Consider the following 16,885-nt stretch of genomic DNA (forward strand, 5'->3'; position numbering starts at 1 on the left):
AGAATAAAATTAGAAATGAAGATTTTATAAATCAATTTGATTTTATGCCTGAGAGATCAACAATAGAAGCTATTTATCTTTTAAGAAGTTTAATGGAAAAGTTTAGGCAAAAGAAAAGGGACTTGCATATGATTTTCATTGGTCCAGAGAAAGCTTATGATAGAGTACCTATGGTAGTTCTTTGGCGAGTCTTTGAAAAGAAGGGAATTTGCAGTAGATATACGAAAGTCATTAAGGATATGTATGATAGAGTAGTGACTAGTGTTAGGACTATAGGAGGAGAATCTGGAGATTTTCCAATCACAATAGGTGTACGTCAAGATCCTACTCTGGGTCCTTATCTTTTTACTTTAGTAATTAATGAACTAGCTAGGAATAACCAAAATGAGATCTCTTGGTGTATGTTGTTTGTAGATGATATCGTGTTGATTGATAATAGTAGGAGCAGAGTTGAATCTAAGTTAGAACTTTGAAAAGTCACATTAGAGTCTAAAGAGTTTAAGATAAGTAGGAATAAGACAGAATATATAAAATGTAATTTCAGTAATGTAAGGAGCAGCAACTGAGAAAAGATTAAACTTGATAATCAAGAGACTAATAGCATTGATAGATATCTTGGATCTATTATGCAAGCTAAAGGGAAAATTGAAGAAGATGTAGTACATAGAATTAAAACAAGTTGGGTAGAACGGAGTTTGCATTAGGCGTGTTGTGTGATCGTAGAATACCCTTGAAATTAAAAGGAAAGTTTTATAAGATGACTATAAGGTCAGCTATGTTTTATGGTCCAGAAGGTTGGCTAACTAAGAAACGTGTACAAAAAATAAAATTTGCTAAGATATTAATATTAAGGTGAATGAGTGGTTTAACATTAAAAGATAAAGTAATAAATGTGCGTATATACAATAATTTAGGCATAACACTGGTTGAAAACAAGATAAGAAGGGCAACTTAGATGTTTTGGGCATTTGAAACGTAGGTCTAGTAGAGCACCTGTGAGGAGGAGTGAGTTAGTTATTGTTTCTGGCATAAAAATGGGGTGGACGTGGGCCTAAAATGACTTGGAATGAGGTAGTTATGAAGGATTTTACAGCCCTTAATCTAATAGAGGAAAACACTCTTGATCGGGTGAATTGGCGGAAAAGGATTCATGTAGCCGACTCCACCTAGTGGGACTTAAGGCGTGTTGTTGTTGTTGTACATTTTATATTACATGTATGTTTAATACACTTCATACTACAAATATGTTTAATACGCATTATACTACCAACATGTTTAACACACACATTATACTAGAACTATTGCACTTTATACACTACATAGATGTATTTAGTTTATAATATATTAGTTCTAACTTACATTATTGTGTCTATTAATAATTTCCAAAGTTTCATAAAAAAATTCCATGCTTTACTACAAATTTGCATCATTTTTTCAAATTGAAATTGAAATCAGAATTGACATCGAAATTGGAATTCCCTTCGAAATTTTCATACTTTTGGAGCTTCAAAATTTTAGTTGAAATCAAAATTTAAGACCTTGGCTCTTTGGTTGTGGGCCAACAATGTATATCAAGCCTTAGCAGTGGAGGGGCAGATCAACTTAAGGGCCCTACTTATCATTCTAAAAAATATCCAGATTTTGATTTGAAGATCTCGATTTTTGAATTTATTATGTGATTTGAGTTTGATTTGGTTTTTGATTTTATTTTGAATCATTGATTTATATTTCTCATTTATTATGATTTGGTTTTAGCAATAATTCTTTGTAGCAAGTTTGGAAACTAATTTCCTTTTATATTGTCAGTTGTAAGCCTTTGGAGGAGGTTGGTCATTGAAATAAACTTTGCTGGTACCCTAAGCATGTGTTTTACTTGTGTCTGCCTGTGCGGCATCACTTGGTCTCCTCTCACAGCCTCAGCTGCAAATGTTATCCTCAGAAAGTCTTGATGTTGGCCTGGAAGAAGTTCAGCCTCCCTCCTGGCCATCAAATAAAAAGGCAGGCACTCTCTTTTGATCCAACTACTAATGACAAACCTATCTGGAATATCAGCCCCTCAGGCACTTTCAATTTTTCCTAGCCTGGAACCTTTAGAGGAAGAAGCCTGCAGCTCCTTGGGCAAATGTTATTTGGTTAGAAAATTTCATCCCTAAGATGCTACAACCTGCTGGCTCACCATTCTAAAAACTGATTACCTACTCTTGACAGGGTTCTCAAATGGGGAACCTCCCAGAACAGCATCCCCAGTTGCAACTCAGGTTACTCAGAAAATGAGTCAATAAATCACCTCTTCTTCACCTGTCCTTACTCAAGTGAGCACATTAAGGCCTCCACTGCTGTCAATGTTCACAGATCAAATAGTGATCAGAACACTGAATTCATCTGGATCTCTTCCCTTAGGAATTCAAGTCACATCTCCCTCGCACCTCTGCAAGCTCTCCTCGCGAGCCTCTATTTATGAAATTTGTAGAAGCTGGAATTCTAAGCTTCATGACAGAATCTTCCAGATATCGACCAAGCTATTAATAATTGTGTTTGATGTTAAAGCTAGAGTGGGGTGCCATTTCAAGGCCTAGCCTTCTTGTTCTCTGTTTTCTCAAGGCCTCTGCTTTCCCTCTTGTATTTTTTCTTGATCTAAAAAATTTTCTTTTTTTTTTCCTCAAAAAAGTTAAAAAACATTTGTGATGGCTGTGATTGTTTCATTACTGCCATTATCATTACGCTGATTGTCACAGTTTCTTAAAATCATGGGTGCATTGAACTCTGGCTTTGATACCAATTGAAGTATTGCAAAAATATAAAATAGCATAAAAGATAAAAGAAAATTAAGGAAATAGGCTTCTGTCAGAAAAGCTAGATAGGATATGAGAATAGAAAACAATATCAAATCCCTAAAAACCAAAAATTACAGAATAAAAATCAAGAAATAAAAGTCTAAGTTACCCATAAGCCTAAGAACACGAAAATCTTGTTGAGCACAGTCCCCATCAACATGGTAGAGCAGGACGTTCTGATGAAGGAAAATGGCTTGTTACTATTTCCAACTACATCACTGATGGAGGTTAAAGGGAAAAGACAAAAATGCAAAGAGTTTTGGACAATATGAAATGCACATTTCATTATTAACAGAAAGGTTTGGGAAAGTTTTTAAAAGAAGCTTTCTAAGTGTAGGCATTTTATTTTTTATTTCTTTAATTTTATATCTTCTTCTTTGTAGCTATGAGGACTTCTTTTCCTCAAGTTTACGCTGTTCTTCCTCCGTAAAATTTCTTTTGCTATATATATACAACTGTTAAATGATTTGATTAACATTACCTGAAGTTGGTTTGAATTCTTGTTTTTCCCCTTTGCAACTACAACATGAACATGATAGACTGGCATATTGAATGTTAATTTATAATTAAAGAATGTTTCAGTTTGTTTTGCTAATAGGTTGACTTTTCCTGCCCATGTGTGGCTGCATCTTCCATTTTAATATGGAATTAAAAGTGGATAATTGCACAATGAACTCATATTGGGTGGTTAATTGCTTAATTTAAAATTTTAGGGTGGACATTGCTAGTTTCCTCTAGTGTCATATTTTCTTTTGTTTCTTATTTTTTATTTTTATTTTTTGTATTTGTAATTAATCCTTGTTGAATAATAGGGTAAAATGGAAAACCTAACTTCAATGATAGGTCTCTCCCTCTATTTATAATATATGTCAAGTGCAATGCCAATGACCATAATACCCTTACTAATCCACACTTACATAAATCTAACATATAATAATAATGCTAAATGACTAAATAACCATTAACACTCCCTCTCAAGATGGAGCATTTATATCATATGCTCCTAGTGTGAGCGGAATTCAATTTCAATATTTCTTGAATTCTTAAAATATGTACATCCCAATCTTACAATATATAATACAAACAAAGACTCTAAACGAGGAAACAATCTCCCTACAAAATAACACAATTTTCTACATTTACTCACTTTCCTAATTTACTTATTTGTCAAGGATACTTGGGATTTCAACACTCCCTCTCAAGTTGGATCATAGATATTAATCATATCTAACTTGCCAATGAAATCGTTAAAGTTCTGTCTTGCTAACCCTTTAGTAAAGATATCTGCAGTTTGTTCCTTGGTAGGTACATAAGTCATACAGATGATTCCTTCTTCAACCTTCTCTTTGATAAAATGTCGGTTCACTTCCACATGTTTAGTCCTATCATGTTGAACTGGATTGAGAGAAATACTGATGCCTGCTCTGTTGTCACAATAGAGTTTGATAGGAAATTTCACCGAAACCTATAGCTCTTCCTAGAGTTTCCATAAACCATAGTCCTTCACATATCCCCTGTGCAACTGCTCTGAATTCAGCTTTAGCGCTACTTCGAGCCACCACATTCTGTCTTTTACTCCTCAAAGTCACCAAATTTCCCCATACAAAGGTGCAATGTCCAGTGGTTGACCTTCTGTCTTCTGCTGATCCTGCCCAATCTGCATTTGTGAAGATTTCCACTTCCTTGCTTTCACATTTTTTTTTAAAGAAGAGTCCCTTGCCTAGAGAACCCTTGAGGTACCTGAGGATCTTATACACAACATCTAGATGAGTCTTTTTCGGTGAATGCATGTGTTGACTTACAACACTCACCGCAAATGCAATGTCGGGTCTGGTGTGCGATGAGTAAATTAATTTACCAACCAATCTCTGATGCCTTTCTCTTTCAACTAGTATTCCACATTCTTCGACCCTTTTTACTACAATTGAGGTTTCACTAGGTTTGCATCCAAGCATGCCAGTTTCGGTTAGAAGATCAAGGATATACTTTCGTTGAGAGATACTGATACCTTTCTTTGATCTAGCAATTTCCATTCCCAAGAAGTATCGCATTTGTCCCACGTCTTTAACTTCAAATTCAGCAACTAGGACTTTCTTTAATCTTTCCATCTCCACTGTATTATCTCTAGTTAGAATTATATCATCAACATATACTATCAGAATTGTTTTCTTACCATTTTCAGGCTGTTTGAAGAACATAGTGTGATCTGATTGCCCTTGTCGATATCCCTGATTTTTAATTACCTTTGCAAATTTGTCAAACCATGCTTTGGGCGATTGCTTGAGTCCATACAAGGACTTCTTGAGTTTGCATACTCTATTTTCTTCACCTTTCTTACTGAATCCTGGTGGTATAGTCATGTAGATTTCTTCTTCTAGCTCACCATTTAGAAATGCATTCTTAATGTCTAGTTGCTGTAGTGGCCAATCTAAGTTAGCTGCTAATGACAGGAGTACCCGAACTGTGTTTAGTTTTGCCACTGGTGCAAATGTCTCTGTGTAGTCAATGCCATAAGTTTGTGTAAATCCTTTTGCAACTAGTCTGGCTTTATATCGTTCAATTGTCCCATCAGCTCTATATTTCACTGTGAAAACCCATCTGCAGCCAGCTGGTTTCTTTCCACTCGGCAGGTTCATAACATTCCAAGTTTCATTTTTTTCGAGAGCCCACATTTCTTCCATAACGGCTTCCCTCCATTTAGGACTTTTCAGAGATTCCTGAATATCTTTTGGAATTTTTATCCTGTCAAGATTAGAGGTAAAAGTACGATACCCTGTAGACAGAGTTTTATAGGACATGTATTTTGATCAGGGATATAGAGTACATGACCTAGTTTGTTTTCTAATTGCAATGGGTAAATTTATGTCATTAGGTGTAGGCTTATCAGAAGAAAGCTCATGATCATTGATTACTTTGATCAGAGGTGGGCGTCGACTATGAGATTCTCCCTATGCTTTGTTTTTGGCTTTCTGGACTAAACAAGTATTTCCTTTTGTTTTTTGCATCTCCCCCTGAGTTTAAGTGATCATTTGTATATGGTAGGTCAAGACATGCAATGGGATACGCAATAGATGGATCAGGGAATGAAGCAATGGGAGACTCATTAGATGGAACAGATTCAGTAGTAAAGAAATAAAAGAATCGATCTTCACTCCACTTCTCCCCCTGAAGAGAGGGCTTCTGGAAATAAGGAGTGGTTTCAAAAAAAGTGACGTCAAGGCTAGCAAACATTTTTTTGGAGATTAGGTCATAACATTTGTAGCCTTTCTGGGTAGGAGAGTAACCAACAAAGACACATTTAACAGCACGAGGTTCCAATTTGTCTCAGTTGTGAGCATGAACATGAACAAATGCAGTACATCCAAAGATTTTCAGAGGAATATTGGAGTGGAGTCGAGAGGTAGGAAAATATTTCTGGAATTTCTAGAGAGTTGTAAAGGAAAGAACTCGACTCGGCATTCGATTAATGAGATGCATAGCTGTTAAGATAACATTGACCCAAAAATAGTTCTTCATATTTGTCGTGAACATCAATGCCCGAGCTACTTCAAGTATATGTCTATTTTTTCATTCAACGACCTCATTTTATTAAGGTGTATCCACACAAGAACTCTAATGTACAATTCCACTTTCTTGAAGATAATTTTGCAAAATATCATTAAAATATTCTGTAGCATTATCAGCACGTAGAATTTGAATGCGAGTTTGAAATTGTATTTGAATTATGGAGTGAAACTGACAAAAATAGACTGGACTTCAGTTTTGTCTTTCAACAAGTAGAACCAACAAATACGAGTATGATCGTCAATAAAGGTAATAAACCATTTTGTATGAGTGCAATTGGGGGGAGTGTGAGGGTCCCCACAAATCACTGTGAATCATAGTGAATGGGCGGGATGGTTTGTATGTGGATTTTGGGAAAGAATTACGCTGGTGTTTTGCATGCTCACAAACTTCACATTGAAAATCAACAGATGTTTTATTTAAACAAATAGAAGGAAATAAACGTCTTAAATATTGAAAATTTGGGTGACCCATCTTAGAAATGCCATAACAAAAGTTCTCTATCTCTAGAAATAGATGCAAAATCACAAGTTGCAGCATTACATTGTTCACTCGTATTTGCCTCCTCAAAGTAGTAGAGTCCCTCACACACCTTAGCAATGTCAATCGTCTTCCCCGATGATAGGTCCTGTAAAACACAATGAGATGAAACAAATTTAGCAGAGCAATTGGAATCTTTTGTCAAATGGCTAATGGATAACAAATTGCAAGATAGCTTAGGAACATGTAGGATAGATTTTAAAGTCATAGAATCAGATATGTGAATACTTCCTTTGCCAGCAACAGGTGATAGAGATCCATCTGCAATTTTTACTTTCATATTTCTAGTATATGGTGAATAAGATGAAAACAATTGATAAGAGTCAGTCATATGATTAGATGCACCCGAGTCAATTATCCATGGTGATTTGTAATGGGATATAGTATTTAGGGCTGACAAAAAATTACCTCGATGAGCTAGAGAACCAGTGGAAGATTGACCCGATGTTTGAATTGAGGAAAACATTTTATATAGCTGATCCAACTGCTCAGGACTGAATACACCACTTGGAGTGGTATTATTGGTTTTTTCACCTTGTGATTTTTTAGTTGAACTGTCAGTAGTAGCTTGATACTCATGATTTTTTTGATATTGTCTCAGCTTCCAATCTGCAGGCTTTCCATGAATCTCCCAGCAAGTATCTTTTGAATGACGTGGTTTTTGGCAATGCTTGATATTTTACCTGTTTGTGATCTTTGCCCGGATCCCGCAGGGCCTTTTGATATAAGGGCTGAGACGTCAGGCCCATTGGGATTTAGCCCATTCCCATTTGTACTTAGATTTTGGACGGACAGGTCCGGCCCGATACGATGTCCTTGGGGCTTCAACATCACTTGTCTCTTGCTCTCCTCCCTCCTTACCTCGGTGAATACTTCTCGGGTTGAAGGCAGAGGTCGCCGGCCGAGGATTCATCCCCGCACGTCCAGATGTCAGTTGAGGCCTGCCAAGAGCTCTAAGACCCATTCGTTTTCGAGCCTCCTCTTGTATCGCGTGCTGTCATCGGAGCACTCCCATTCCTCTTCGATGCTCAGATCGAGCTTCTGCTAGAGATGGGTCATCTCCATGAATTACTCCGTGGCATCCCTATCGCCTTGCTTCATCTGCCACAACCGGGTTTTGATTTCGAAGATTTGTGAATAACTCTCAACATTGGAGTAGGTTTCACGAGTGGCGTCCCTGACATCCTTCGCCGTAGGCAAGAACAGGTAGATTTTTCCAATTGCCGGCTTCATCAAGTTGACAAGCCAAGCTGTGACCATGGAGTTTTCGGACCTCCATTTTTGCAAGGTGACAGCATCGGTAGGGTCTGGTCTCGTCCGTTCGCCTGTAAGGTAACCTAGTTTCCCTTTTCCTTCAATCACTAATTTTATAGATTGAGCCCATTAATGGAAGTTTTTTTCATTCAATATCTCCACTGAGAGTGGAAAGGCTGTATAGTCCAGCTCATTCAAACCCCCAGTGGATGTAGCCTCCGAATCCCCGTCGGGTTTTCCAGAAGAGGTCGACCCTCTGCTGGTGCTGCTGGCCATTGTTAGCTAAGGTTGAGAAGCCCTAGCTCTGATACCATGTGAGCCGAATTCAATTTCAATATTTCTTGAATTCTTAAAATATGTACATCCCAATCTTACAATATATAATACAAACAAAGACTCTAAACAAGAAAACAATCTCCCTACAGAATAATACACAATTTTCTACATTTAAAAATGAATTTTATGCTAGCACCCTCTTGAGGTTTTAGTGAACAAATTAGCAAATTGATACTTAGACTTCACATGAGTGGTCGTGATGTGCTTTTATACAAGTTTCTTCCAAATAAAGTAGCAATCAACTTCAATGTGCTTTATCTGTTTTTGGAAGGTCGGGTTGGAGGCAATATGAATGACAACTCGATTATCACACATCAACTCCATAGCTGTGAATGTCAAAAACCTAGTTCTTTCAACATGTTCTTCAATCGAACACATTCATACGTAGTGTGTGCCATAGCCCTATACTTTGACTCAATGCTTGACTTGGCCACCACAATTTGTTTCTTAATTCTCCAATATGCAAAATTACACCGATAAAGATACAATATTTGGTTGTGAATCTTCAGTCGGAAGGCGACTTTGCCAATTTGCAATTATATATCCCTGAATATAAGTGTGACCACGATCTTGATATAAGAGAACTCTCCCTAGTACACCCTTGAGATATCTCAAAATGCGAATTACTGCATCCTAGTGACTTGTTCTTGGGGAATTGAGAAATTGGCTCACAATAATTGTTGCGAAGGATGATATATTTGGTTGACTAACTGTAAGATAATTCAACTTTCCAACAAGTCTTCGATATCATCCTGGGGTAGGCAACAAATTACTTGTATCTAGCACTAACTTACTATTGGGATCCATGGGTGTATCAATGGGTTTGGATCCCAACAATGTTGTCTCATCTAAAAGATCAAGAACATACTTCCTCTATGACAAGATAGTTCCCTTGTAGGAAAACCTTTGGGTCCCGAATGCCTCAATCATTGTCACTAGTGACAATGTTGTCCACAAACACAATAAGAAAATCATTGTCACTAGTGATCACAATGTCATCCACAAACACAATAAGAAAAATCCTACTAGATGGAGTATGACGATAAAATATAGAGTGATCTACTACACACTGTTGGAGGCCAAACTCAAGTACTACAACACTAAATTAGTGTTGTTTTAATCCTTGTAAAGATTTCTTAAGCCGACACACTAAGCCTGATTCTCCTTGAGCAACAAACCTAGGTGGTTGCTCCATATATACCTTTTCATAAAGCTCACAATGTAGAAAAGCATTCTTCACATCTAACTAATGTAGAAGCCATTGACAAGTAGTGGCTAAATAGATGAACAAGTGTACTAAGGCAAGTTTAGTCATCAAAGAGAATGTGCTTGAATAATCCAAACCGTACACCTGAGTATATCACTTAACAACAATGCGGGCCTCCAATTAAGCGATAGAACCATGTGGTCCGCTCTATCCCCAGACCCCTCATAAGCAGGAGCTTTGTGCACCGAACTGCCCTTTTATGTTGGGTACACGTGCGTTTACCTTTTTGAATAGTTATAGAAGGATCAATATCATAGGAAACAAGATCATTTGGGCATAGTATTAGAAGTAAGAGGAGGCTCTCCTCCTTTGAGTCGCCATGTATATACCTGCAAATTGGGATGATCCGAGCGATGAGAAGGACTCAAACTAGACAAAGATGTAGGAGGATTGGGCATAAATAATAGGTTGGGATCTTGAAGGCAAGGCAGAGGAATAGACTCATCAAGGTCAATACAATTCAAGGAATTAGAGTAGTATGGTGTAGACTTAAAAAAAGTGGTATCAACAAAGACAAAGAATCAATGTAAAGTAGGGCTATAACATCGATATCCCTTTTGAGTATAGGAATAGCCTAGAAAAATATATTTGATAGCACGAGGATCAAACTTATCCATTCCTGGAGTTAATTGATGCACAAAGGACACACATTCCAATGTACGAGGAGGAAGGGAAAAAAAAAATTCTTAGGGAAGATAACTAAATATGGGATTTTACCACCAAGGACAAAGGATGTCATTTTATTGATGAGGGAGCAAGCTGTCAGCACAACATCACTCCAGAAAACTTTGGAGAAATTCATTTAATGTAACAGGGTTTGAGTGACTTAAAGAATATGTCTATTTTTCCACTCTGCAACTCTATTTTGTTGTCGAGTGGGGGCACAAGAGGACTAATGGATCATACTAGAATTGGTCATATAGGTAGTGATTTGGGTACTAAAGTACTACTTAGCATTATCACTACAAAGTATCCTAATTGGTATATTAAATTGAGCCTTGTTTTGAGAACAGAAGGCACAAAAGATATTAAACAACTTAGAACAATCTTTCATTAAATATAACCATGTCATCTTGGAGTAGTCATCAACAAATGTAACAAAGTACTGAAACCCCAACTTCAACATGACACGACTAGGACCTTAAATATTGGAATGGACTAGCATGAAAGGACTAACCACCCATTTGTTGACCCTGGGAGCAAAGGGAACACGATAACGTTTTCCCAATCAACAAGACTGACATTCAAGATTAGACACAATTCCATCTAGGAACTAGATGTTTCAACTTGTCCAAGGATAGATGACCAAGGCGACAAAGGATTTGAAGTGATGTAGTCGTGACTACGCAAGCAATGGGAAGGGAAAGCAACTCAAAGTGGTAGGGCCCATGAGCCTCATGCCTTATGCCAATTGGCTTTCTCATCTTCAAATTATGAATATCCACATAATTAGGAAAGAAAGTGACGGAACAATTTGGTGACTTCGTTAGCTTGCTAACTGACATGAGATTGAAAAGGAAATTAGGAATGTATAAAATAGAAGAAAGAGGGATGGAAGGAGTAGGATTTACTATTCCCATCCCTTACAGTGGACCCATCAACAAGGGTAGCTTGAGATAGCCTTTTAGGATACTGAAGGGCAGAAAAGAAGTTGGTTGCACCTGTTAATATGTTCAGTGGAAACAGAATTGATAACCCATGCTAATGGGAAAGATTTCAGATGGCATATAGACTGTAGGATTACCTTTCTAGGCAAAAGATGCAAATGTAATTAGATGCTTGTTGAGACGATTGGTACTGTAAAAACCTTGAATACTCCTCTGATATGGTCACAGTGCGCAGTTCACACAAACTAGTGACTAACGAGGGAACCATACTTTTGGGGATTTGCAAACTCCATTCCAACAGTCACAAACTTTGACCAATAATAACAAGATTAATTGCTAGAACAATTGGAACAACCAAGAACAAGGTGACCCACCATGAATGAGTCATGAACAAATCAGTACAAGGCTACCACAGCACCAAGAAACTCAGATACAGCCCCAAGAAACCAACACACAGCACTGGAACAATTGGAGAGGTGAACCACCAAAACTACCATGGACAAATCACCAACAAACTTATATAACACTGTCACAGCCTCACAAAAACAGCTTATGAGCAATACCAGTGCTCCAATAGACTCACCAATGACCTTTACTAACACCAAACAACAACTAACGGATTACCATGAGTGCATGGTCAAAACAAATATTGGATCTTTGAGCAAAACACATGCTCAACTGCTTGACATTTTGGTCAAAGAAAGGAATTAGAACATTGAATAAAAAACACAGCAAATTCCACTGTTTCAGACCCAATAAACTCAATAACCATTGACAAACAGCTTCACGAAGCATCAAACAACCATTCCTCGGGTGCTGCACATGAGCAATTAAAAAAGGTGAGATTTTGGACAAACAGCATCACGAAAAAATCCATTAACATGTTTATAGAGGGATTTGAGCACTGCTGGATAAATTCTGGCCAAAAACATGTTTGAAAGTGGCTTTGGGCGCCGGCATGTGGGGTCAGCCCTGGCAGACTTCAATCAGAGTGTGAGGTTGCATGGGGCACTACCTGGAGATGGGATTCAGTCGGGGGCAGATTGGCACTGTCTATGGGTGACTATGGTGTTGTTTTTGCAAAATCTGTAGTAGATTTTGTGTTCCTGAACTGGCAGTGTCGCCTAGGAAATTTCCAGCATCTGGTCCAACTTCTGGCGGCCACTGGCTGTTTTATAGGGCTATGGTGTTGTTGGAAATTCTTCTATGATGGTAGACATACAGTTGATTTAGGGTTTTAGGCTTCAGTTTTGATGGTAGTTGTAACAATTATGGTTTAGATTTCAAAATCATGGTCTGATACCATGTTCAATAATTGGGTAAAATGGAAGGCCAAACTTCAATGATAGGTCTCTCCCTCTATTTATAATATATGTCAAGTACAATACCAATGACCATAATACTGTTACTAACTCAAACTTAGTAACATGACCCTAACAAATAATTATAATGCTAAATGACTAAATAACAATCCTTATGCCTGCATGCAAGAATGTATATGGTGCGTGACTAAATGGCCTGCCATTTTCTTGTTTTCTCTCTCTCTCTCTCTTTCTCAAGATGATTTGTTGAATATTTCTTTGATCTCTTTTAAGTTGAATATTCTTTAAAAGCACCATTATTATATTGTTTGCGACAGCAAACAACTTTACCTTAAAAACAGCCAATAAGCACTATTAGATGGGAAATAAGGCACCTTGTCCCTATAGATTTTTAAAAAAAAGTATTTTATTTTATTTTTGGGATTGGGGTGTGGGGGGGATTGGATGGGATTATGTTTGCAATTAATTCTCATTTCTTTTATTGGAAAAAGATATACATGCAAAAAGTGTAGATGGTGCATGATTCTCTCTCTGAAGATTGTAGCATCTCCTCCAAGTCACTTTGCAAGCATTCCTCAAGATGGTGTGCTGAACGTTTCTTTGAGCACTTTAAAGCTGTAAAACAGTAAAATTATTCAAAAGTGATATCATCTTATGGTTTGCAACATCCAACAAGATCTAATAGCGGAACGCACAACTTTGCTTCTAGAGAATTTTTTTTTTTTTTGTGGGTGGGGGGAGGGAGCAGTGGTTGGTGGAGTTGGAGTTTGCAATTAGTCTTTGTTCCTTTTATTGGCGGAACACACACATGCCAAAATGTCTATGGTGCATGACAAAAACAGCCTGGCATTTTTTTCGTTTGTTCTGTCTCTCTGAACAACTGTAGTATCTCCTCCACCTTAGATCAAACACTTGTCTTAAGATGATGTGTTGGACATTTCATTTAACCCTCTAAAGTTGAAGAATTATAAAGTTCTATTATCATATGGTTTGCTGGAGCCAAGATGTGTTTATCTACTGCACAGGCACAAACAGTAGTAGTGTCTGTGCAGTATTAGAAGCCACTTTTTATCCTCTAGACAATCACAGTGTCAAACATTTATTTGAACACATTCAGTTTGAAGATCCATAGCAATATTACCATCATACAGTCACAAGAAGCTAATACAATCTCATGTAATGATTAATGTCTTTAACTTGGACAAGAAGCTGACCTGCAAGACTTATATTGGTGTGTGCAAATGATGTTGCCCACACAAACCAGGTAGTGATGACAGAGAATGAAAACAAAAAATTGGAATGATATGGAAAAATATAATATCTAGAAAAATGCTCAAAGTAGTTTAATTCAAGTTGTTCTTAGATAAACATGGCTTTCCTCTCAAAATAACATTTCTATTTTCTTTTCATTTATGAAGTGTGTATAACATTGGGGCTCCATAAAGCTAGAGCCAAAAGCTTTAGAATCTGAGCTTTTGAACCATGTCATCTTATCTGGGTTTTTGAAAACTTTTAATGAATCAGTTATTATGAGTAACACATTGATACTGCTGTGATTTTAATTCACTGTAAATTTGAATTTGTTTGTTATTCTTATAAACTGACACTTACATTTTTAATTTTTCTTGGCAGTTAATAAACCATTTGATTAATCAGCTTGCAAGGCACCAGTTCTTGAAAATAGCTTGTCAGTTAGAAAGGAAGACCATGCTCAGTGCATATTCATTGCTTAAAGTTATTGAATCGGAGCTACAAGGATACCTGTCTGCAGCTAAAGGTCGATTGGTATGCTGGCCTTAACTGTAAATAATTTCTATACATTGTTGCCATTAAAGAAGCGTATATTTTGATCAATGCCTCTTGCTATTTTACTTATAGCTCAGTCCAGCCATGCATGGGGCTTGAGTTTGGGCTATAGGTCTGTTGGGCCAGGTTGGTGTTGATTTTGACTTTCTACTCAAAATTTCTGCCAATGAATGTCTGGTTTTTTTAGAGAAAAGAAGTGTCCTAACATTTGCTTCACCTTAACACAGCCTAGCCTGGCCCATTGCTATCTATTCAACCCCTCTATTTAATTTCACCATGGGTGCTCTCTCTCTCTCTCTCTCTCTCTCTCTCTCTCTCTCTCTCTCTCTCTCTCTCACAGACACACACACACAAAACCTAGACTTGTTGTAAATGTTGCTTTTGGAAGAATTTTAACAACTTATTTGTGACCCAAGTTTCATCAAACTAACCGATTACATGTTTCACGTTTCTTTAAAACAATATAAATTAAAATTTATTTTGATCGGCCTGCTGATCTCTGGACAACAATGGTAGTTCAACCGTTGTTGGCATGGAAAATAATCCTCTTGTGAACTTGGCTACTCATGGCTTCTATGAGAATGTTGTTGATGGAAACACCAGCAAGCTTCATAACAGGATTAATTTGATCCTGTCGATGATCTATATGATGAGGCCTTCCCAAACCTCCCATGCAATTTTTATGAAAAAATCACAGTACTGCGAAAATCTCCGAATTTCTATGATTGAGCTTAAAACTGACCAGTCCCTTTCAGCTAGTGAGACTAGCCTTTTTTGCTGGATGGGGTATACCGTTTCCTCAAAGCCTAATCTTGCAATTGAATGCTGGTCCTCTGATACCTCCTCTCTTTTTGTTTTTTTTCCCTCTTATATAGAATTTTTTTGTAATGTGCACATAATATGCTTCATACTGTCTTGGAAACCTTTATTTGACTTACTTTTAACATATTATAATCATCATAGGGTCGTTGCCTAGCACTCATTCAAGCTGCATCTGATGTCCAAGAACAAGGAGCAGTGGATGATCATGATAGCTTTCTGCACGGTGTTAGAGACCTTTTAAGCATTCATTCAAGTAAGGATGGCAGTTGTATTTCTAGTTGACCAGCATTGTTTTAAAATTTTTACTAACTCTTTACAATTTTTGTAGATGCTCAAGCTGGGTTATCAACATATGTATCAGCACCAGGAATTGTTCAGCAGATTTCTGGCCTCCAGTCCGAATTGATGACCCTTCAGTCTGAGCTTGAAAATTCCCTTCCAGAGGACAGGAATAGATGCATTAATGACCTGTGAGTAATACTTTTCAGTTGAAGGTGCTTTTTTTTTTTTTTTGATAGCACAGTAAAATTATTAAGAGAGAAAGGAGGTAATATAAACTAAAGGCAAGAAGTCCTGAGAACTAAAACAAGGAAAAAAGCCAAGAAAACTAAGACGACTTATGTAGAAAGCCCTTCAAATGATTCCCATCACAACTTAAAGAGCACTTTATCCTAGCATCTGAAATTTCTTCATTTAAATTTTGTCACAATCCAAATCTCATTTCTTGACTTCCTGGAGCATTTAATCTCAAGCCCTTCTTATCTAGTAAATTGAGAATTTCCCCAACTATAGCATTTCCTTGCTCCTTTCCAAACTGCTCACCTTTGCACAGTTTCTTTGGAAGTAATTTGCTCTCCGAGGTAGACAAGAAATTTTCTTAGTTACTTAGTATCTTATGGATTAAGATAAACATTTTCTTAGTATAAAGAGTCATTATATGTTATTGCATTGTGGGGATCTGATTGGGATTAGAAAGATGAGAAATATGGATTCATAATTTTCAGACCAAGAATTATGAAACTGTTCTCTTGTTTCTGTAACTACTTGCCATTCTGCACCAGGTCATGTATGCTGCTCGCTCTTCTGATGTTTAATGTCGTATGTAACATTTGAGGGTGTTGTAAGCAAATAATATAGTTTAAACTCATGTAATTATTGGCATTGTGTTTTTTGAAACTACTATGCTTGGTAATTGTATAATTTTTTGCATCCAAATTAATGTGTAGCCTCTTCAAAGGCACCAGCTTCCCCATCCCTAAACAACATCCCTTTCTCCCTCCATCCACCTTTGTTTTTTGTTTTTTTTGTTTTTGTTTTTTGTTTTAATTTCCTTGATGGTTATCATTCATGGAAACATATTTTGATTTTTTATTTTTTTCAAATAGCTCCAATAAAGTGCAGATATGATAAGTTCCATGGATGTCTTATACCCCCCCTTCCCCCAATGTTTTCAAAAACTGGCCCACCATGCAAAAAGTGAGAGTCACACCATGCCTATCTTACCTTTTTTCGCCTCCATGTCGCCATTGGGAC

At 37.1% G+C, this 16,885-nt stretch overlaps 1 protein-coding gene across 2 annotated transcripts in view; it reads left to right on the top strand.

The window, feature by feature from the left end:
- LOC131145029 (AUGMIN subunit 3) overlaps positions 1-16,885 on the top strand; it is a 124,906-nt gene that overhangs the window by 95,500 nt on the left and 12,521 nt on the right. For both annotated transcript variants that reach the window (XM_058094057.1, XM_058094058.1), the window contains exons 13-15: positions 14,357-14,509; positions 15,494-15,605; positions 15,681-15,822. In XM_058094057.1, the coding sequence (XP_057950040.1) occupies positions 14,357-14,509; positions 15,494-15,605; positions 15,681-15,822 (407 nt within the window). The remainder of the gene's footprint in view (positions 1-14,356; positions 14,510-15,493; positions 15,606-15,680; positions 15,823-16,885) is intronic.

This window comes from Malania oleifera, chromosome 12 (assembly GCF_029873635.1).
Source record: "Malania oleifera isolate guangnan ecotype guangnan chromosome 12, ASM2987363v1, whole genome shotgun sequence".
In the NCBI taxonomy this organism is placed as follows: domain Eukaryota; kingdom Viridiplantae; phylum Streptophyta; class Magnoliopsida; order Santalales; family Ximeniaceae; genus Malania; species Malania oleifera.